Source organism: Eretmochelys imbricata, chromosome 4 (assembly GCF_965152235.1).
Source record: "Eretmochelys imbricata isolate rEreImb1 chromosome 4, rEreImb1.hap1, whole genome shotgun sequence".
NCBI classification, from domain to species: Eukaryota; Metazoa; Chordata; order Testudines; family Cheloniidae; genus Eretmochelys; species Eretmochelys imbricata.
The window spans coordinates 93,141,941-93,165,864 of NC_135575.1; the positions used below are offsets into that span (position 1 = coordinate 93,141,941).

At 37.4% G+C, this 23,924-nt stretch overlaps 1 protein-coding gene and 1 long non-coding RNA gene across 3 annotated transcripts in view; both read left to right on the forward strand.

Annotated features, from left to right (window-relative positions):
- CHIC2 (cysteine rich hydrophobic domain 2) overlaps positions 1-20,276 on the forward strand; it is a 38,795-nt gene extending 18,519 nt beyond the window's left edge. The window contains exons 4-6 of the mRNA XM_077815624.1: positions 9,818-9,874; positions 10,041-10,100; positions 13,310-20,276. Of these exons, the coding sequence (XP_077671750.1) occupies positions 9,818-9,874; positions 10,041-10,100; positions 13,310-13,360 (168 nt within the window). The 3' untranslated portion in view covers positions 13,361-20,276. The remainder of the gene's footprint in view (positions 1-9,817; positions 9,875-10,040; positions 10,101-13,309) is intronic.
- A 1,968-nt stretch (positions 20,277-22,244) lies between these two features.
- The window catches only part of LOC144263630 (uncharacterized), a 204,530-nt gene continuing 202,850 nt past the window's right edge, over positions 22,245-23,924 (forward strand). For both annotated transcript variants that reach the window (XR_013345839.1, XR_013345840.1), the window contains exon 1: positions 22,245-22,345. This is a non-coding gene — a long non-coding RNA (uncharacterized LOC144263630). The remainder of the gene's footprint in view (positions 22,346-23,924) is intronic.

Sequence of the window (23,924 nt, forward strand, 5' to 3'; positions counted from 1 at the left end):
AAAAAGCTAACAGAATGTTAGGAACCATTACAAAAAGGATAGATAAGAAAATATCATAATGCCACTGTATAAATACGTGGTACATCCTACCTTGTATACTGTATGCAGTTCTGGTCACCCCATCTCAAAAAAGATATGAGAGTTGGAAAAAGTACAGAGGAGGGCAACAAAAATTATTAGGGGTATGGAACAGCTTCCATATGAGGAGAAATTAAAAAGAGTAGGCGTGTTCAGCTTAGAAAAGAGATGACTAAAGGGGGGATATGATAGAGGTCTGTAAAGTCAGGAATGGTGTGGAGAAGTGACTAAGGAAGTATTATTTATCCCTTCGCATAACTAGGGCCCTACCAAATTCATGGCAGTGAAAAATGCATCACAGACCGTGAAATCTGGTCTTCTGTATACTTTTTCCTTATACTATACAGATTTAATGGGGAGACGAGCATTTCTCAAACTGGGAGTCTGGCCCCAAAAGGGGGCTGTGGGAGGTGGTGTTGCAATGTTATTGTAGGGGGTCAAGGTATTGCCACCCTTAGTTCTGCACTGCCTTCAGAGCTGGGTGGCTGGAGAGCAGTGGCTGCTGGCCAGGCACCCAGCTCTGAAGGCCATGCCCCACAAGCAGCAGCAAAGAAATAAGGGTGGCAATACCATACTATGCCACCCTTACTTTTGCACTGCCTTCAGAGCAGGGCAGCCAGAGAATGGTGGCTCATGGCCAAGGGCCCAGCACTGAAGGCAGCACAGAAGTAAGGGTGGCAATACTGCAATCCCCCCGACACGCACACACACACACACACACACACTCACTCTTTTGGGTTAGGACCCCTACAGTTACAACACCATGAAATTTCTGATTTTTAAAAATCCTATGACTGTGAAATTGACCAAAATGGACCATGAATTTGGTAGGGCCCTTCGCATAACATAAGAACCAGGGGTCGCCAAATGAAGTTAATAGGCAGCAGGCTTAAAACAAAAGGAAGTACTTCTTCACACAACACACAGTCAACCTGTGGAATTTATTGCCAGGAGATGTTGTGAGGCCAAAAGTAGAACTAGGTTCAAAAAAGAATTAGATAGGTTCATGGAGAATAGGTCCATCAATGGCCATTAGCCAAGATGGTCAGGGACTCAAGCCCATGCTCTGGGTGTCCCTAAACCTCTGACTGCCAGAAGAGGGGACTGGATGACAGGAGATGGATCACTCGATAATTGTTCTGTTTTGCTGATTCTCTCTGAAGCGTCTAGCACTGGCCGCTGTTGGAAAGCAGGGTACTGGGCTAGATGGACAATTGGTCTGATCCAGTATGGCCGTTCTTATTGTGTGTCTCTCTCCATGAATGTTAAAATATTATTTTGGAACTTTCTGGAGATTACTGACACATTTCACTTGTCAAAAGTTAATGAGGAAGGTTTATTTTCAATTGTCCATATGTACCTAAAACTTACAATTGGAGATGCACTGATATTTGCATGAATCATTTAGAAAAATGACATAATATGCCAGTATGCATGATCTATAAACTAATGAGATTCATGTCAACTTCTAGTGACTTGGTTTTGGTGTTTTATCTTGATCAGTTTTTCATGATTCCCCAGAGGTAAAACAGTAAGAGTAGTGGAAGAAGCTTGGAAAACATTGTTTTGGATTTCTCTGGCTTTATCTCAGCCAGATAAACACACTTGTGTGGTTTTACTGGTTTTCATTGTCTTACAATACAGCTGATATTTATCAGAATATAGATTCATCACTATCTGCTTGTTCTGTCTACAACTATTTTAAAGCATCTGTAGGTTTTTCAATATTCTCAGTTGTATATTGTATTTTTCTTTAATGTCCTATAAAACCCTAAATGTTTTTGAGTCTTACTGAGTCTCTGTTCTTTGGATTTCATGGTAGCTGCCATCAACAGTCACATGAACTAACAGTCCTCTGACTTTTAAAAAGAATGTAAAGCTGGCAGGGCATTTTAGTAGTGGGTCCTTGGCTCAGGAAATCACTACTCCACCTTTGTAGTATCAAAGCCCAGTTTTAATAAACTGCAGGGCACTCTGCAAAGACCCTGTCTGTTTTTTACCAGGCTTTTTTGGGAAGTAGAAAAATGAGTGAGGTTTTGGAGTAAGTGGCTGAGTCAGTGTCTTTTTATTTTGCAACCTTTTTTTGTTAAATATTAATTTTTGGCATGAAAGAGCATCTATACGGATATGAAGTAAATTACAAGATATTCAGTGATATATAAACTTTTGTGTATTAAAGTTCATTTTTCTCATATTTCAAAAATGTTTTAAAGTGGATTCAAAATTCAACAGACTAGAAAGTCTGTAAGGAATGCTACTTATGTGAACATTAGAACATAATTTTATGTATTCTGAATAAAGTTCTGTTTACATTTCAATTTAGGTGTAGGATACGCCTTTTAAATATAAGTGCAGTCATTTTTTGAAAACGTTATAGTGCATACTTTGAATGCCGACTTACTGATCTTTCTGAAGTAATTGCATTTGTGTGTTGGAATTATGCCTTTGAACACTTAACAGTAATCCATAAAGGATATACGTCTACATATCATGGCAATATTTGAAATGTTTTAGATATAAACTAACTACAATATGTAAAACATGGAAAAAATAAACCAAACAAGTTTTGTTGACCCTAACATTAGCTTAAAAAAATAAAATCAGTAAACATTTAAATAGTGATGTGGACCTAGTAGCTTATAGTCAAAATGTTCACTACTTATGGTGATGGCTATAATCCCAGCAAAGTGCAATTAACCAGTCTGAAACTGAAAGTACAGAAAAGAAGAGCAAATATACAGTAATACAGAGAAGCAGAGATTGTAAAAACATGAGACTAATAAATTACACTGGAATGATTTATGTTTGAATGAAATAAGCTGGTATATTTCCCATTGGCATAAAAGGAAATGTCCTCTTTTGGCCCTAATGACAAGGAAGCAAAAAAGAGTATATTGGTGAAGGCAGAAAAGAAACAAACTGGACCTGTCCTAAAGGTACTGTAGCTAGAGCTGTGAAAATAACCTGATTTGTTTTTTTGGTTCATTATCAGTTTTGAAAAATTGGCAGAAGGGGTAAAATTAGTTTGACCCAAACTGAAAATGACCGTTCTTAGCATTTTTGGCAAATTGAAAAAGTTGGGAACAATTTGTTTCTGATTGAATTAAATGTTTTGTTTTGGGGGCACTTTTAACTTTATTTTTTTTCCTGTGTTTAAAAAAAAAAAAAAGAAAAAGACTAGAGTGACAAAACCTCTGGTGCTGGTACAGCCCCTGTTCCCCTTCTTTATGATGGCACTCACCTGGGATGTGTGGCACCCTTCGGAGCAGAGACTTGAACCCAAATTTGCCCCCTCCCAGGTGAGTGCCTGACTATAGGGTATTGGTTGGTAGGTCTTGCTCAATCTCTGCTGTGGAAATTGTTCCACTTTGTATGAAATTGTTAAGTAGTCATTGGCGCAGGGACTGGAACCCTGCCAGCTCAGTGTCCTAGCCACCAGGCTATAGAGTCATTCAGTCTCACCCTGGCCCAGTGACTGTGGTTCACCAGAGGGGAGTTGTGGTCTAACAGGCCAGAGTTGCAGAGGATTAAAACCTTTCATGTTGCTCAGGGAAAGGAAGATCATAAATGGCTTTTTTGTCCTCATCTTTGCATGTACATCCCAAATGCCTCTCCATGGGACAGCACAACCGCCTTGCCATGCCATGCCTTCCATGCCAGCCACCTTCCACGGTCCCATATGCATCCCTACTTCTTCTCCCTAACTCCACACAACCCATCTCACTTCTACCAGAGCACCAGGCTGTAGCCCCTGGGACATTTGGATTGGTGGAGCAGGGATGTGAAGTGGTAGGGAGAGCACAGTTTTGTAAGGAGTGCATGGAGAAGTGGTGCTCAGGCTGAACAGGGAACCTGTGGTGGAATAAATAGAGCAGAGGGGGCTGCACTTTGACGAATGGGGGAATCCTCTGTGTTCTACTTTTTTCATCCCAAGCAAACCCAATGTACCCTATGCCCTTACCAATCAAGCTTTTAGGTATTCACATATATTTTGATGATAGATGAGGGTTGTGGTTGACGATGACACTCATTGGCAGAAGTGTGTTAAGGAACAGGGCTGTGAGAGATGATGGGAGGAGTCAGCTGTTTGCAAGTCCAGTAGGAGAAGTGGAACAGGAGGGTGGGGGTGGGGGGGTCCAGCATTGGAAAGATATTAGAAAATCTGTAAGATTTCCCCAGACACACACTTGCTTAGCTTACAGTTAAGATTGCTCAAGTGCACAGCCTCTCAACACAAACAATAAAACCAAAGGAAATCACAAGTACATAATCCAACTGCACACTTCAGTTGTGCGTTCAATTTACCTATCACGCCACCTATATCACCCCACAACTACACAGACCTCCTTAGATTCAAATGCATGACACTGTGTTGATATACAACAATGCTAAACACTAACAATTAACTCTCTACAATGACATTTTCACATGATTACAAAATCGAATCTCTTTTCATAACTCTTAACTGCATTACATTCTCACAAATTTCCTGCACAAATATAATCCCTCCGTTGTTTTACTTCTCTCACTGTATTACCACCATACCATATTTCAGATATAAGAACTACGTGTTAACTGTTCCCACAATCTCAACCTAAACACATTTCTCTAACTAATTTGGTAAGAATTGAGGTAAGCATTTGGTTGTAAAAGGGAGAAGGTCTGTGTGGCTTTTTTTGTAATCTGGGATGGTGAGGTATGTTGAAAAGTGTGGGAGAAATTTATTTAACTTGTGACTTCCTTGGCTTTCATTGTGTTGGTAGGATGTGTACCTGAGCAACTTTAACTGGAAGCTAACACATATTTGTATGGAGATAAACAAGAAGTTGTGTGTAAAATTTCCTTTTTAGGATGAAAGAAGCCTAGGTCAGGGTACAGATAAGATAAAGAGCCTTTCTGTCTCGATATTTAGTACAGCTACTGTTCAGATGCATAACCATAAAGGCCCCAGTGTTGCAAAGTCCCAACTAAGTGGTCAAGCATACACATAAGTCTTTGCAGGATCAGGGCAAAAATCATTATCATTTGATTGTGTAAAGGCTTATGTAAAATAAATGGTGATCTTGGTGCAATTCTTATTGGGCATGTTAGCACCCTTGTCTGCAATTTCAGGAAAGAAGCCAAAGATCGAATGGACATGAAAAATGAACCTCCCTATCAACCCCAGAGGAAAGTGAACAAAATTAATGGGTTGGGTGAGAAAGCCGTATTACTACTGGCCTTGTCCCTGTTCTGTTTGTTGAATAGAGGGGCTTCATTCTCCAGGACTGTCACTGTTACCATTCATGAACAATACAGTCCTTTAAATATTTACAAAAATGTAGTATGACTAATCCTTAGGAATCCACACCTTAAAGTATAGGGAGGTACTCAAATAGCATTATGGTAGGTGCCAGGTTATTATAATTTAATATTTGCATTGCAGTAGCATCTAGAGGCTTCTATCAGGATTTCCCCATTCAGCTAGATGCTGTAAACATGTACGTGGAGAAGGGAGTAGGTTAACTTGAAATTGAATGATACGAGATGTTATAGGATAAGTGTTAAGCAAAATTGTAGGATGGGGTATGTTGTGTTCTTTTTGGTCTTCGTCCCACAGAGACACAGAGGCTTGGACTCGTGGACGGAAGCTCCACCCAGACTGCTCATTTGGAACTTTGAGGGGGTTGAATTTGAAGGATCATTGTTTGGCTCCTGCAGAGAGGGGGGGTCTAGACTGTGATCAGCAAGAGAAGCACTGCTGAGGTTTTACAAGATTATGCTTTCCCTAGTGGAGTAAGAAGTAGAAGGGTTACTGAATGCATCTGTTATGTATGTTATGTTTTACTCTGGTTAAATAAGTTTAGTGGTTTTTCAAATCCAGTAGTTGGAGGCATAGTCAATCGGTGGGTTTTGAAGAGATCTTCAGTAAAACAGAGTTACGAAAAGCAGCCAGAATCATCCGGTATTTACTGACAAGAGGAAGATAAGAGGGATAAAAGGGGTAGTCTAATGATCCAGAGACACCAGTGTTGAATAAGGTACGTGCCCAGGAAGAAACAGGTTGTTGCCTCACATAAGAGAAAGCTCTTACAGTCTAAGTAATTTTGATAGATAACACTTCATTGGTGGCTGATAATGACTTGTCACACTTATATTGCACCTGAAAAAACCACACAAATTAAATAACTAAAGAAACGCAATATAGCTTTTTAGCTAAAGGGCTCAACTTTGCTCCCTTTGCAGACAATGGCAAAACTCCCATTGACTTAAATGGGAGCAATAGCAGGCTGAAAGTGTTTATTTTGGCTTTATATTTCCTGGTGGTTGGCAGACTAATTTTTCAAAGGAGGCCATCAAACATGCACATTTTAGAAGCTGAGTCAAATCTAACTGCATGTAGGAATTTAAGCTGCTATGGTTTCATTTTACTGAAATGTCTCATTAAATTCTACATCCAGCCAGTTAATTGAAGATGAATTTATGTTATGCCACTTTTTTTTAATGGAGAGTAAAGGTCATCTGATTTGTCACATCATCTGTCCTTCAACAATTTTTTAAAAAAAATCATAATCAATTTGAATTGGTAGTTTAGTTTTGTTACAATACTGATTTTAATTTTTTTTAAAACGTGGACAGTATGAAATCTTCCTAATAACTAAAGCTTTCTTCCACTTAATTTGTGCTTTTGTTGCTACTAACAAATAATTTGCAGTATGGGTTTTTCTGTACACCATTGATAGACTCTATGTGCTTGTCATCCCAGTATACTGGAAATGTTACTCTCAAATCAAGGGTTCCTTTCTGGTTTTGTATGTCCTCACCTGCTCCTCACTGTAAATCATTGAGATGTCAAGTGTAGTGATTAATTAAGCTGCACGTGCAAGTACTTTTTTTCACCTGTCAAGTAGGAAAGAAGACTTGCTATAGAGAATTGTGTGATGCTGTTTAATTCACTTCTTATTCCCCAAGCTGTGGAGTTTGCAGTAACGTTTTACATTTAAATTTTCATTCACATTTTTATAGCTGTAATTCAGTGTTGGTTTATGAATTTTAAATCTTACAAGGCATATTTACAGGGGGATATAAAGTATTATAGTAGCAGTTTTACATAAGTGAGCAAGACCAACTGTATAATATAGTGTTATCAAAAGTTATATAGTCAAAATCTTACTAGTTAGAGTAGTTCTAATTGGATACAATAGATTAGTTTTTAAACAAATTGATTAAACCTACATCACTAGCCTAACAGGTTTAATAGTTGTGGTGATATTTTTACTGTAACGAAGGATCTTTTAATATTTTATGGAAAGTACGTTTGGTCCATTCTGTGTGCAAGATTTTAATATTGTATGTTCAGTTTCTTGTGTGTATGTATTATATGCCTTATATAGTACACTGTCTATACATATGTGTGTGTATGCGTACACGTGTGTGTGTACACACAATTTTATTGGAATTTGGAAAGCTTGAATGTTTGTTCCACTCTTTTTCAGGCAAGTAGTAAAATTAAATTGTATTGTGATTTTAATCTATTATTAAAAGGTCCAGGAAAGGAAGATTACAAGGTAGATTCAGGTTTTGAATCAGTTTTGCCATTGGTTTAGCAGCGGGTGGGCAGGCAGATGCCTGCTCAGAGTAGAACCTATTGCCATTTTTCACCATTGATAGAGTAGCCTTTCAGAGTCAATGAGCTCTGTCAATGTGAGCTTGTCAAGGCTACAACTTCATAGACCTGAGAGGCGGTTTGAGAGGTCAGCCCTTTTCAGGTTTGCTGTGATGCAAATGAACTTTAATGCTTAAACAACTATTGGAATTTTTATGTCTGCTCCTTGTTCTTTTTTCTTCACAAAGTCATTGACGAGACATTCAGTGCTTTTTAAATTGGAAGTTGCATTGTGCTAAAGACCTAGTACAGATTTACGGAGGGCTGAAAGCAGTTAGATCATGTTCTTTTCATGGTGCGATTAGAATCAAATCGATTTCCCTACAGCCTTCAGCATTCAGATGGCAATTTTAACAAAGCTTGGGGGCTAGACAAGGGACAAAACGACTGAACTGAATGTTAATTACACTCTGCAGCCTTATTTTCTTTTGATTTGGAGCTGACTGGCAACTAAATTAACAAAAGTGTGACCATAACTGCTGCCCTATTTTCATTTAAAAAGAGAGCAGACTCTAAAAGGCTATCTTTACAAAGAAACAAGTTAGGTCTGCTGATCATTGTTAAAGGACACTGTCTTAAAAAATAGTAGTAGTTATAATAATAATAATAATTAATAATAATAAACAAAAAGAAACCCTGAATTCCAAAAACTGATTAAATAAATTTAGTCACTGACAAAGCCACCTTTTAAAGTTCTTGTAATGTCTGCTTTTAAAATATAATATAGTAGAAACACAACCCAATAATGATTATTCATAGATTATAATTAATTTATTTTTAATCATATGACCATAGCTCAGGCTTAAACATGTTTGGTGTTGAAAGGTTGTATGGTAACTAGAGAGCAAGTAGCTGATTTTAAATAAATATTAACATTTTGCATTTGAAATGCCAAGCCAATCATTTGAAAACAGTTGAATTTTTATTTTATTCAGCTCATACTTGCTTGACTCACAGATTTCTAGTTTGTGATTGTGAGTGTTTGTTTATACTACCTCTGTTATTTTACAATAATAACAGCAAGATGCTTCCCCCCTTCATCCCCATTGCTTTGTAAGGAAGCTGCAGCTGCACTAAGTTGCAGTTGATCCTTGTCAGAGCTGCGTCCTTTTGCACCTGCAGCTCTGTTGGTCTCATCTTAACACCTGGCATCATGAATTATCCTCTTTTATTCGTACTTGCTAGCAAATCCCATTAAGGGCTGAGCAGTAGACATTGCGGCAGTCAAATGACCATAAATGTCAGAGTACATTTCTAAAATGTAAGTATAACTAAATTATTATACTTAGATACTCAAAATATCTCTAGGCATGAAGCTGTACTTCAGAAAGATTGCTGTTTTTCATTACATTTTGCATACATGAAGATTGATAAGTTATTAGAATTGCATACATGCAAAATTTTATTTGTAAAGATTTATAAACGTTTAGATTTCAGAATGTCAGCATTCTTTGCATGAAATGTCAAATGTAAAAGCACAAATGTCCAAATCTTGAGAATCTGAAATATTGGTATTGCACTGCATTTTTATGTAAATCCTAGATTTTTTTTAACCATTTAGCATTTGTGCAAGTTACCATCCTAACGTTCCATATTCGGATTTTCCTGGCTAGTTTTCAGAGCTAAAGATATAAAAGATTTTCTTTAAGGTATTGGTTAGATAGAATATTTATACTTGACCTCTTGCATTACAAAATAAAGTTTACAGCATCTTTCAGCTGTTCAAATAGGGATGTTTTGGAAGCAGTATATTCACATTAATATTTTTGTGTAACATTCTTGCTGAGACTTAAAAATGGTCTGAAAATTGCTGTTGAGTACTCTTAGGAGTCCAAGCAATTAAAACATATGTATAAACCATTGTGCTCAAAGGTTGCAATTCTTTTTTCACATTGTCACTTAGTTTTTACTTTTTAAAAAGGATAATTTCTGCTCTAGTTACTGTTTAATACTACAGAAGGTTTGATAGTATTGCAGACCACCCTGTACTCAGTCACTGTCCTATACCTCTCCCCTTTTCACACAAAAGCAGCTGCAAAACAAAGTTTTTCTAAAACCAGTCAAGAGTAAAATTCTTTCTCATTTGTCTTCCAGACACGAAGATCGATTGAGAAGTTATTAGAATGGGAAAACAATAGGTTATACCACAAGGTGAGTGCCGCAGGGAGCAGCTTCGTACTGTTGGAGTCTGAATTGCACAGTATGGAAACAGATGCTTTTGTTGAACGAAAAATATGAAAGGTGGACAAATGGGCTAGTCTGTGTGCTGCAATAAAATACAGCTCATTTTTCTTCTTTTTCTTTCCTCCTTGTCTAGCTGTGCTTGCATTGGAGACTGAGCAAAAGGAAATGTGAAACGAATAACATGATGGAATATGTAAGTTAAAGGGCTGTTTTGTGAGTTTCTCTATTAAATGATCATTTATTTTGCTTCTGATCTTATTCTTTTCATGATTATTAATCAGTAAAGGTGTCAGGAGCTTAATCGCCTGAGTGCAAGGATTTTCTACGGTTCACAGATGCATGGTTTCATGTGCAGGACTGATTTATAAAGTTATGAATGACTTGAAAACAAGGCTTCACTGTGTTCTGAAAAATAATAAATTAATTGCCAAGATAAAATAGCTTGAACGTGTGTTGATGGAGTGTGAAATTTTAGATGCTGTATAAAGAATAACCACAACTTTGGTTACGCAGCAAGTCAGATATGGCTGTTTTATATAATGCTAATCAAGTCTAAAAGTATGGAAGAAGACCTTTCAGCTAAACTGTTGGAGCTTAAGAAACCTTTAGCCTTTATAGATATTAACTGCCCCACATCTCAACTGTCTTGAAAGTATCTTTATCTTTAATAGGGTCACCTAAAATATTTGTAAAGTCAGTCTTACAAGTAAGCTACAAAAGACACTTCGGTTTGGTTATTATTCCCTAAAAAGTTCTCAAGTTATAGAAATATATACGCTGAAAAGTTGCATGCCTTCTTCAGTCAGTCAGTATGGCATTTCAGTTTGCTCACCTAGCTGCCTTCTTGCTCTTTTATTTGTTTTCTGTTTTATTACTGTTTTCAAAAACTTTTGAGTGTAGTCAAGGGAGAGTGAATGTGGTGAGATGAGTCTGTTAAATTGATTACATCACTGAAATATATAGGATTTCCTTAATTGGAGAAGTGAGTGGGCCAGGAAGGGGTTAACTATTGAAAATAAAGACTAACCTTGGAGAAATACTTAGGATAGCACTTCTTAAATATGCATGGTCTTTTGTTATGTGATATTTTGTCTATTCTTTGAAACAATAAAGCCATCATAGAGGCATATAAAAAGATTGGTTAAAATAGTGTTTAAATAATTAGAAATTATCTTAAAATCATCTTTTCACTGCTAGCATTCCCCTTTCTTCTATTTTCACACTAAATCCTATTTCTAGCCTGAAACATAAAAGGATTTTTAATGTCTCTTTTCACAGTCTAGCTCTATTTACTAAACTGAATAAGTAGATTTTTTGTATCATTATCTATTATATAAAACATGTTAATTTATGACGAGATACATGATATTTCACTATAAGCAGGAAAAATAGCAAATTTCAGTAAGCTGTTTTGAGCTTTACCCATATGAAGATGTCCTGCTTTTTTCATCATGGAATGCTTCTGTTTTTCTACAGAAGAAGTTAGTATTGTCACTTCAAATCCTTTGCGGACTAAACTGAAATTAAGCAAAAGAGGCTACAGTTTTTTTAATTAATTTTGGAGGGTGGCTTATTAGAGTTTCAACAAATGTTCATCTTTTTTTAGGTGAACTTGTATGAAATTATAGTCACTTTTTATATAGTGGACATTCTGTTAACTAAAGATTTTAAATCAATTGGTCTACTTACAGGACTAAAGTTAAGCTTGTGCATAAGTGTTTGCAGGATCAGGATCGAAGAGTGAGAAATATTTTTAAAAGTTTCTAACAAGTTAGCTGTCGAAATATTTAATATAGTTATTTTAATCCAACATTGATTTTTCCACAGAACTTGTGTTCCATTCTTTTGTCTGTAGCTAGTTAAGATGCTGGTCATATTAAAGCTGTCTTAAATTTTCCATTTATAAGTTAACTTTAAAAAGAAGTGGGTGGAAAAATGAAGCTAAGACTTTCAAAAATGAATGCGGAAAGTGAGGCTTCCATATCCATATTTTGGTACCTAAATAGGGCTTGTCTACAGGAAGGTTTTATCTGTTGGTCTTGATGCTAAACAGTGTGCAAGTTGTTTCACTTCACCAGTAGAAAAAATGACTTGCACCTCTTCAGCTTATTCTAGTTTGAAACATGGCCTGAATTTCAAAAGCACTCAGCACCCAGCAGCCCACTGAGGTCAGTGGTGCTCAGCATTTTTGAAAATCAAACTACTTACTGAGTTGCCTAAATTTATATTTAGAATCCTAACTTTAAGGCTTTGAAAACCTTGGCCTCAGGGATCAAATCCATGGATTAAACACCCCCTGCCCCCCCACCCCCCTATACACACCTTTTTATAAAAGACAGATGAGGCATTTATCCTTTAAACAGCCAGCTAGTTTTTTTCCTATGCACCCAAATGTACCTACTGAGTGTCAGCTTTTTGTCTGTTTCAGGTAATATGCTTTTTATATGATAGGCTTTTGATGATGAAACGTATTATTTAAAAAAATTTTAGGAATGCAATTTTAATTGATTAGAAGAAAGGCTACCTCCTTTTACCAGTGTGCTTTGAATTGCACAGTTAGAAACCAATAAAATTCAATTACATTCCTTTGTTGAACAGAGTAGAGTGTTAGGAGTCCCAATCTTACTGATGTGTCAGTAATTTTATGGACAATTTTATGGAGAGGAAAGTTTTGAAAGAGTAGTTTTTCTTAAGATGCCCTTCAACACACACTAAGGGGTAGATTATATTCAGATATGTTATATTGATGGCCTCCTATAGCAAAATGGCTCACACATTAGAATCTAGCTCTGAATATTCATGTTGAAACACAAGTCAAGTTTCTTGTTACCTACCTGAGAATTTGTTTGATATGGAGATGGGCCTTGAAATATGTAAAACAGATTATTAGTGGAGTAGTAATTAGTACTTTTTATGGAAAATCATTGAAACTAAGCATGTTTTTTTATTTTCAATTGATTGCAAAACTGATCTGAACTGAGAACAAGTATTTATAGTTTAGTTATAAAGTTGTTTTTACATGTATTCATCTTCTCTTTTTAACATCCATATCTTTACATTTTGTTAGAAAAAAATTATGAGCCAGTTAGCTGAGTTTGTCAATGAATAATTAGCTGGTGGCTTATTTTAACATGACCCGTGAGCCATATGTTTCTCTATCCCATATGATACTCTGGCTGTTAAGGTTTACTGCCCTTAGATTGGCACATGATGTGTATCATCATTTCCTAGTGGTCCCTTACCTAATGAGGGTAGCATGGCCCTTGATTGTTCTTTCCTTCCTCTCTCCCCACATTTTTAGATAAATGTAAACAAATTTTGTGAGTGGTTGCTGTGATGAACTTCAGTTAATGGATAAGACTGATGCCAAGTTTCATTAAATTTGTTTTTCTTTTTATACAGGTCATTCTGATAGAATTTTTACCAAAGACACCGATTTTTCGACCAGACTAGCATTTGCTTTATTTATAGAGACTTATCCAAGTATGTTGTCTTTCCAATGGTGCCTTGCTTGGTGCTCTCCTGGTGGTGATATAGCATTGGTTCTACAGATTATTGTGGTGGTTTTTGTTCTTTTTATTTTTTAATAACAGCATGTTCTAAGTGCATTTTGTCAAAATTTGCAAAAGTCATTTCATGCAAATGTTAAGTACTACTTAAGTTATTACTTGTACTTCCTATGTTTGTTAATGTATCTTGATTTTCAGAGTCTTTTATATGTGTGTGTGTGTATATACATAACATAAATATACAGGTGAAAATAGCCTACAAGCGAGCAGATATTTTTTTAACCCATAATACACGTAATGAGTTGACTGTAAATTGTGGAAGTTTTTAATATTTAACCTGTATACCTAAGTAACTTCTATGACCCTCCCCAGATTTTGCCTGTGACATTCTAGTTGTATATTTTTATTCCCTCCCCCCTTTTTTTTTGGCCGGGGAGGGGGGGGAAACAAAGGGAATATCAGCCAGCCACCTCTACTGAGATAAAGATATGCTTGTTTGAAACTGTCCATTTTGGAACCCAAATGTCAATGCACCATTAGAAGTGTCTGTGCTCTTTTTGTGAAGAAATCTATCAGCTGGTTCTGAAGAAGTTCTATCTTAAAGGTTAATAAACCAGAATTTGAAGTATTTTATTCAGACTGGAAAAATCATGGAAAGGTTTGCATGCATCTAACGATTACTAGAGCTCAGGATCACAAAAATACATTAGTATTGCAACTTATAATGTATATATCTTAATTCAGGTTAATGCCATGTAACAGCTTAACTCTTTACTTCTTATTGTTTACCAGAGCTTGTACACAAGGGTGCAAAAATATTTGTTTCAGTAAATTTATTGTCCCAAGAAAATCTTTTCCAGGTTTTTTAGGGCTTTTAAAAATGCATTTATAACCTTACGTAGGCCGTTGTTTGAGAGAAATCTTGAAAAATACAGTTCCAGACACAAATGGAGATGGATGCCTTGTATCACAAAATTAGTCAAAGCAGGGTACGCTGGACAATAGTGAGAACTTAAGAAATGTACTGGATAAATATTTATTGCACCCTGATTTCTTCCCATTTAGGTTTACAAGGTTTATTTTCTGCACAAATATGATTTTAAAAAACCTGGATATGTGATGTATGCTTGGGTCAGGCCAGTCCTATTTCATTCTGTTACTTATCTCACTTTGTTGTACATATCTTCATATATGTTTGTTTTTAATAGCTACTCAGTAATCTTATTTTTAAGTTTGTTCTTTGTATGACTGGAATTACTGTACATGAACATTAATGTATGCTAAGAAACTGTTACTCATACATCTGTGGTAGCAAGCAATAATGTGAATAACTATGACAAACAAATATACTCTGCTTAATATTCGTATGAATGAAAAGTTGATATCACGACACAAATACCTTTCTCTTTTTACTCTTTTTACTCTTTTAAATACAAGGTTCATTTCTCATTAATATATACAAGTACCTGGATGTTATGAACTATTTTTGTATACTTCTTCAAAATAGTTATTCTCTATAAATCTTCACTAGTGAATGTCATATTCATTGTTTGATATTGGGAGCTGTCTAGAAAGGTCAAGGGTTTTCTCTGAATTATCTTAATCTGTGTTCTCTATATATGCTCCAGAATAGAGATCTTCCATTACTCAGCTTTTATCTATTGATTCCTACTCTCTGCTTTGAAGAAAGGAGCTCTTGTGCTTTTTGTGTAAGCTGCAGGTATGTTTTACTGTTATCAAAGTTCCCAATGGACTGTATAAAATAGCTCTTTCATGGACATATTGTTGGGTATCTGTTATCCCTTCCAGTTCCCCATTGGTATTTCATTAATGAAGAAGTGTCTGAGTGGCTTAAAGATTTTCACTTGGGGCATATCTCTTGTAAAGTTCTTATATGCAGTACTGCCCTGTGTTAACACAAGAGCCATGACTGCTCAAGGTGTCAAATGTTTATTAACCAAATGGATGTCAGTCTCATTTTATCACACTTTACAGCTCATTTTTTAAACTTCTGTATCACTCTTTGAATATCTGTTGTAGAAGTCCAAATTAGAGTTTTTGTAGATCAAAAACTTTGGAAATTCCTTGACATGAAGGACAAGTCAAAATATCTGAAATGCTCGAAGAAGCAATTTTTAATGTCTCTGAGATGATTGGGATGGTTGGGATGGCTCCAGAGAGACTCAGGAGTTTGGGATCATTGAGGCAGTTATGGCTGACCAAGATTCTTAAATCCTCGTGGTTTCTCCTGTCAAAGTAGACCATTCATCCAGTAGTAATTATAAAACTTCTTTACACAAATCCCTTAACTTCTGAACAAAAATAATAGAAATTGGAGATGTAAAAGACCTTAAAAAGTCATCAAGTTAATCTCCGTTGTGGCCAGTAGGGATTTTTTTTAACATAATTTCTAGTGTTTTGTCCAATCGGCAGTAGGTTTACGTGACTCTAGCAATGGTTTCTTTCCTACAAGTCCCAACTACCAAAATAAAACAATTTATAGTTTGGGCAGGCCGCAAGACAGTGGTAAAGAGAAAAGGGAATCAAAATGCTGCTCTCTGTTGCAGGATATAAAGGCTGCCCTTTTATAAATGAAAAGCAGTTAACACACTAGACTAGTCTGTGTGTTAACTGCTTTACAATTATAAAGGATAGCCTGAAAATATCCTACAAAAGGAAGTAATCTTTCTGATTCCCTTTAACTAGTTAACTTATCAGTCTTTGCTTGAACTGTGAAGGCTGGATATGCACTTAATTAAAAAGAATACTAATGAGAAATCTTAACACAGTATCTAGTTATGCCTATTTAACCTTTAGCGTGAAAAACTGGTGCTAAGGGCATCAGTGACTGTATTTGAAAGTTATTTTAGATAGTTGATTTGTAAATGCAGTTGCCTTTAATTGTTTGGCCAGGATTTCTCTTTCTTTCCATAGTATAAGCAAAGAAAATCACTTGTCTCCATCATCAAAAGATGCACTGTAGTTTTTGGGGAAAGGCTCCCATTCCGGAGGGCTTTGGATCAGGCCCTACATGAGAAGTCCTGATGGTATAATATATTTACAAGAGCCCTTAACAGTTGGCCATTGGTTAAGGTCTGAAGCTTCCAGTGGGATTTGCAGAGTTTGCAGTGAGCTGTTAATTAGAGGAGGGAATCTTTATAGATAAAAGTTACATAAAGCTAGTAAGCATTTCACAGTCCCTTTGGTAAGGGTACTTTTTAATAAATTTTACAAGTAAATCCAAGAGTCCCAGTTATACTCATCAAAATAACTGAATTTTTCATTACCATATGCTGTGGATTCTGAGGACTTGTAGTAGTAGAGTTCTAAATATCATAGGAAAGGGTTTAAAAACTGTTTTTCCCCAAATAGTTACCAATTTCAATGTTGCCAACTCATGATTTTTATCACAAGCTCCTGGAGGCACGTGATTAGGTTAGAGTGTCAGCTTTTTTTTTAATTAAGTAAATTTGTAGCCCTCGTGTTTGCAGGTAAAAGCTTGAATACGTGAACCCTAAAGGCTCAGAAACTAGAAGGAAAAGAACCCTCAAATGTATGTATTTATGTATTTATTTATTTAAAATCAAGAGACATTTAAACAAATCTAACTTTGAGGAGGAGTGACTCATGATTTTGCAATAGTTGAGGTTGGTAATCCTGCAGATTGCTGATCCAGAAAGCTTAATACTGAACAATTTAAAGAGATATATAAATGGGACATGTACCTCTTAAATCCAGTAACCTGTGCTATATATATAGACAGCTCTAGTCTACACTTCAAAGCACTGCATTTTTGTAGATAAGGGCCTTCTCCCTCCCTAAGGTCAAATTTTTTAATGTGAAGGATACTTAAAATCAATCAAGGATGCATCCTTGTCTCAAAATATGTCTTGGATTCATTGTAGGAACCCAGTAGTATGGATGGTGCCTTCAGCCTGACTGGCTTTGGATCCATGACTAAAACCAAGTTCTTGCTTAGATAATTTGCTTTTGAAAGGACGGTATTTCAGAAGAGAAATCTGTATTCATCATCATTACTAATTCCCTCCAATTTCTGTGATTCTTTCCCTAAAACCATCCTTCCCATTCTGTTAAGTGTACACTATATACTGATTTTGTTGGCCACACTTAGGTGAAAATATAATTCCTGAGGCATTAATAGGAAAGATAATAACAGAGCTAATAGGCTGAATGGGCCTGACTACATGGAAGCTTATTTTACAAATTGCTTCCCAGAAGATTACTTGGACTTTAGTATGCATGACCATTTAAAATGTAATCAGCCTGTGGCCAAGGCAGCCCACTTCACTGTGTGGTGCGAGGATGTTAAACACAATGAGCATTTTAGATCACCAGATAAGGATAGATGAATTCCCTTGCTGTAAATGCAGAACCTGAATGTTTCCAAGGAAGACTAGTTCCACATTGAAATGCTTTCCATATGCTTCCCCTTTCTATGACAGGTGTGTCTGCAAACTGGGTGAGCCAGGATTTTCTGGTAACGATAAATGCAAATGTTCTTTTTGCTGGGAGACTTAATCAGCGGGTGCCAGTGGGAAAAAGTGCAGTGGAAGCAAATGCTCTTGCTACTGTGTGATGTGGCTCATGTGTGCCGTATCCTCAGTTAATGCAGTGCTCTAGTTCACTGCCAGATTAATATATTCAGTTTTGTTAGTAACAGTGTGTCAAACTTTGGACTTTGTTATTGTCTACTGATATAGATAGCATCGTTCTTTACCGCTGGAATCTCCTGGAAAAGTGGTAGTCAGTGTGATTTGGTATGTTTTGAGACTAGTTGTTAAAAAAAGAATCCTCTGAGTTATGTGTATAAAATTTAATTTTGTCAGTGTATATCCCCACCACATCACAGCTGGATGAAATAGATTTTTTGTAACCTAGATTGTTTTGTTTAATTGAAAGACACTCTTTTTAAAAGTTCATCCAGGCTTATTTCCTTTGATACTGCTTCATTAAAATCAGCTTGTCTTGGAGAAAATGAAGTTACTCTCCCATTTACCCTCAGGAGTCAAGCATTTGTGAAAGTTGCAATAAGGCAATGGTGCAATCAAGGTAATTGTAATAAATTTTAGTTAGGAAGGCAAGGTGCAAAAGGCTGAACATAGAGCTTGGTAACAGAACTCTCTGAGTGTACTTCAAAATGGGTTTCTTTCTGTATCAAACGGTATTGAAGGATGAAGGTTATGTCAAGGCTAATTGAATCCCTTTCCTGAGCTTTTGTAGACAATGTTCTAATTCCCACTACATTTTGGGTCTCCAGTAAGTGCCTCATTAACCTTTTTGGCTGTGCCCTAATTGATAGAGATTTCTCCAGCTCTGTTATTTATGAGAAACACTTCCACTGTAGAGATAAAGCATCTTCTACCTTTCTGTTAAACTAGTTTAAAACTTAAGATATCTAGCTCAAATAGGAATCATGGATAAAAGTGGGACAGCCTTAATTACACACCAATCTCTTCCAAAGCTAGAGCCTGTAATGCATGGTTAATTGTATTCAAAGAAAAATCTTAACTTGTCCATACATGTGACAACACATATAAGACCCAAGAGTTAGGATCCAGTGAGGATAGCTTAAATTCAGGTAAATTAAGTAGATTTTGTAGCTGGGTGTGTCTTACTGAAATGGAACTGTTAAATGTTCATCTTTAAGGGGCAGATATAACATTTTTTAATGGTTCTTGCAGTTTAATTTTCTCTTTGTAACAAACATTGAAAATTACTTTGCTTCAAATGTCAAAAATTAGGATCAATCGTAATCTAAAAATTTTGTTTCAATCATTTTTATTTTGTAAAAATGGGGTTGTTAATCCATTTTATAGACCATGCTTTAGCAACCTTTTATAAATCAAAATATGCTGGTGCAGTGTAATCCTAAAATACTTTAAGGTGGGTCTGCATATGGAGGAACTTTCTTAAGGAGCTTTAAAAGTTAAGTTTGTGATCTCTTATGTTATGGTTACAACACACTTCCTAATCCATCAGGATATGCTTTGTATATATTTTAAAACAGAAGGTTTTTTTCAGAGTAAATTATTTCAAGGAAATTAGAGTAGTTCAGCATTAAAATATGTAACTTATTAGATTTCCCTAAAAGACCTGAATTTTGCAGTGAAAATGCTGACCTAGGTTCAACTAAAATAAGGACAATTTATTGCAGATTGTATGGGCTAAATTAATCTCTCTGTAACTCAGCTGATTAAGTGAAGTTACAGAGAGATACCGTTGGCTGTATATGGTTAGTAAAATCCTGTGAAACACGGTTATAAATCAGTAATCCTAAAAATGACCTAAGAGAGCTGTCAAATTGGCCAAATAAACTTGTTAAAATAACCACACTGCATCAATCTATGTTAAATAAAAACCAAATAAATAAATTTACTTTACATTAAGACTTAGTAGCAGCCTCCCAAATACCTAAATTCAAAAGTAATCATGTGATTTAAGGGTATCATAGTAATAAACAGTTGAGAATGTTAGAAGGATTGGATTGCTGTGACTTGAGGATATTAACATTACTCTTCAGATATTTTAAATCCAGGATGAGTGACTGAAAGCTTAAAGGCCAGTACTATGTTAATGGGGAAGGGAGGGAAATGAGTGAGGAGAGGATAATTTTAAAACTGCGCAATTGTAAATATGCACATTTAACAATATTTAACCACCTCTGCTACTATTACTGAAGTTAATCTCTTGTTGAATTTCACAACTTTTTTTAATGCATCAACCTTCTGTAAGTTTTTTCTGACCTGACCCAGGATTGGAATGGATTCCAATACAAAACCTTTTTAAAGCATTTAAGTTGTATGTATTACAAACTAATAAAATAATTGTGAAGCTATTTACTCAGGCTTATTTTCTTTTATAAAACATTGAAAGTTGTTTTATGGCATAATAGCTTATTTTAAGTGTTGAGAGACAAGGTGGGGGAGGTAAGAGCTTTTATTGGACCAACTTCTGACAGTGAAAGACAAATTTTCCTTACACAGAGTTCCTCTTCAGGTCTGTTTTAAATCATATCAAGTTAATACTTTAAATCTGATTTAGATAGAATGAAAAATCAATTGTGAGTGATTTACTGTTCATAAACTCTCTAGAACTGCAGTATTCAAACTGGAGAGTTTTGCCTACACTGAATTTTTCAAACTAGCTTTTATTTAACTCTGTGGCTAAAGTTCTTAAGTATTTCATACCAGAGTGATATTGGTATATATTACCATTATGGTGGAGTAAATAACACCATTGTTAAGGCTGTGTTTCAATTTTGTTTTATATCTATCTTACTTACACAGTTAATATATTATTTCCATCCAATTGACAAAGTCACCAGCTTATTCCCATCAGAGTCATTATTGTTTCCTTACTTCATATTAGGCAAATCTACCAGACTGTCTTACAAAACCTAGTAATGTTCCTTAAACTGAACCTTAATGAGCAATATTAACTCCACTTCTATCCAGTGCTGTGAGAAGAGCGTTGAATTTAATCAGCCAACTTATTTCTTTATGTATGAAACATTTTACCCTCTTCGGTTACTCTGCTTAGGAAATCCCTAACAGCCTCTTTTTAGATATATTTAAAAAAACGCCCTGGAACTATTCTGAAGCATGCAGGGTGTTGTAATTTCAGCTTGCAAAGCGGTATGATACAATGTTGCTGAGCAGAAAAGCGCACGATAGATTTAATGTAGCCAATTGTGTACTTTTGAAAAAAAGAGTAACTGTTCAGTGTGAGTTAATTTTGGATTTTTTCAGCATCTCTCTTTTAGGCTTTGTGCTGCATTCTTCTAGACAAATGCGTATTCCATGTGGGCCACTGTTCTGCTAAATGCTCTCAGTTCTCCCTTTGCAATCAAGATTATGTTGCTAAGGAGATTTTGCTTTTATTGGTGCCATTGATTTGTGTTAATACGTTTTGAATACCTCTCGGTATTCTTCCGTAGACAAGGCCAAAAGAAAAACTTCCCCGAGTTTCCCGATTTACATTACAAATGGAGCGGTGGTGTAATGAAGCCGATATAAAGTGGGCAGTTGAAAGGGAACTAAAGAAGGGCACTCAAGTGAGAAATGAAGAAATGTGCCGAGTGCAGTCTGCGGGCCGCCTTCGGCCCAGCTGCAGGAACTGGCTCATCAGGCCCGAGGGAGCAGAGCGAGCGCCTCCCTCCGCACAGACCACCCACTCGCTGCTCTCCGGGGATTACCTCACTGCGCACAGCGCTGCTCTGCCGGCCGGGGCACGCTCGCTCAGCGCCGCAGCTTCCCCTAGGGGTCCCCCAGCCAGGCCGCTCGGCTCCCCGGGCTTTTCCCGGCCTCGCCCTGGGAACAACCTTAGCGCTGCCTGAGGGCGTTTGTCTTGGCGGGTGCCACCTCGCCATCGGACCCCTCCGTGCCCCCTCATGCTGCTGGGCAGCTTCAGTTCGCTCTCGGGGGGGGCGCAAAGGATCGGCTGTGGCCGGCGTGGCACCTGTTGTGAATGCCAGGGCAGGAGGCAAACGGGGAGAGCGGCTCCCGCGGTGTGCCGGTGCTTTCCATTAGAAAACGTGGATTCGCGTCCGACCCCCCCACCCCGGCCAGCCAAACCCCGCTGCCTCGGGCCTAATAAACAGTGAGCTGACTCACTACTGCGGCAGCCGTGCTACAAAGCGGCTCCCCTTGACACAGCTCCTCTGACGCCTGCAAAATCAGGAGCTGAGGGAGGGCCCCACCGGCTCCCGCTCCTCCCAAGAGGAGTGTTGCCAGAGGCTTGAGCAATTTGAAGGCAAGTGCTCATCGGCACGTGATAAACGGGGGCCTCTTTAACGTTTGCACCGAACCATCAACCCCCCCAGGCGAGTCGGTTTTGGAAAAGAAACTGTGGTCGCAACTCGTTCCTGTGCGAGCAGGATCAGTGCACGGTGTAGGGCATCGCTGCAAAGGTAGGACCCGGTCAGATCAGGGACAGAGGGTGTTCCCTCCCCCCCACTTTCAGCCTTATCGTTATCTGTCAAAGACCTGCTGGGCGAAGCGGGAGTTGGTTGGGCTGATGGCGCTGCCAGGCAGCACTGCTAAAGGCGGACCAGGCACGTGTGAAAACTACCACGGTAAACACCGCATTGGCGGACAGGCACTAGGTATGTCGTCAGGATCTAAGCCGTCAACGCAGTCTCTAACCCGATGCAACCAGAGGACTGAAAAGGGATGTTTAGTATTGATGCTAAAAGAAAAGGAGTACTTGTGGCACCTTAGAGACTAACCAATTTATCTGAGCATGAGCTTTCCTGAGCTACAGCTCACTTCATCGGATGCATACTGTGGAAAGTGTAGAAGATCTTTTTATATACACACAAAGCATGAAAAAATACCTCCTCCCACCCCACTCTCCTGCTGGTAATAGCTTATCTAAAGTGATCACTCTCCTTACAATGTATAGGATAATCAGGTTGGGCCATTTCAAGCACAAATCCAGGTTTTCTCACCCCCCTGCCCCCCCCCCAACCCCACTCTCCTGCTGGTAATTGCAATAGTATTATAATATTATATTATTACAATAGTATTACAATAGTAATAGTATTGATGCTGTTTGTCCCATCAGGTCTCCAGGCATTTGTGCTCCCTTCCTTCCTTGTCCCTCGTCACATCAACTTGTTTCTTTTTCTCCTTCCAAAATGCACACAGCTGAGGAGCAACTTGACCCTTTTTAAATATTTGACCATCATGTACACAGTTGGCTTGCTCATCTTTTTTAGGACTATGGGCTATGCTGTAGCTCATGAAAGCTCATGCTCAAATAAATTTGTTAGTCGCTAAGGTGCCACAAGTACTCCTTTTGTTTTTGCGGATACAGACTAACACGGCTGCTACTCTGAAACCTGTTGTTAGCAGTGAGTATCTCACTGCCTTTGCTTCTGCCAAGAAATTAGTACAAAAATGCAATTAATTAGCAATTCACTTTGTAAACATTCACCAGGCAAACAGTTTGTTCTGCTACGGAAACCGCAAGGCTAAAGCTCCAGGTTAGGTTTTGGTTTATTTTATTGTTTTGAAGGGGGGTTTCAAAGGAAGGAAACAAAATGTAACCCCGCTTTCCGAGAAAATGAGCCATGCTTGCTTCTACTAACCCTGCTGACCAAAGGAGTTTGATACAGCCAGATCAGAGAACCAGAGTCAGTAATACCCTGTGAGCAGCCACAGTCCAAGAGCTCATGCTAGGTTAGAAAAATGTCCTCATTTTTTCAAATGTACAATTGTTTACATTGTGTTAGATGTCTTACAAACTGAAAAAATGAGCATTTTCACCCTGAATATCAATCCCTCTCTTTAGGGATATCATAAGTGCAATAAAGCAGTGAATATGTGCTGGTTGAGTGACTTCATTACCTTTCACTTCCTTATGAAGGTGATGATAGCCATAGTACTGATGGTGTCTAAGTGTCTGTAGTTAAAGAGAGAGAGCAATTTAGCTCTAGTCCATACCATTTCCATACATTCTACTTTTCCAGAAGGCTGTAGAAAGAA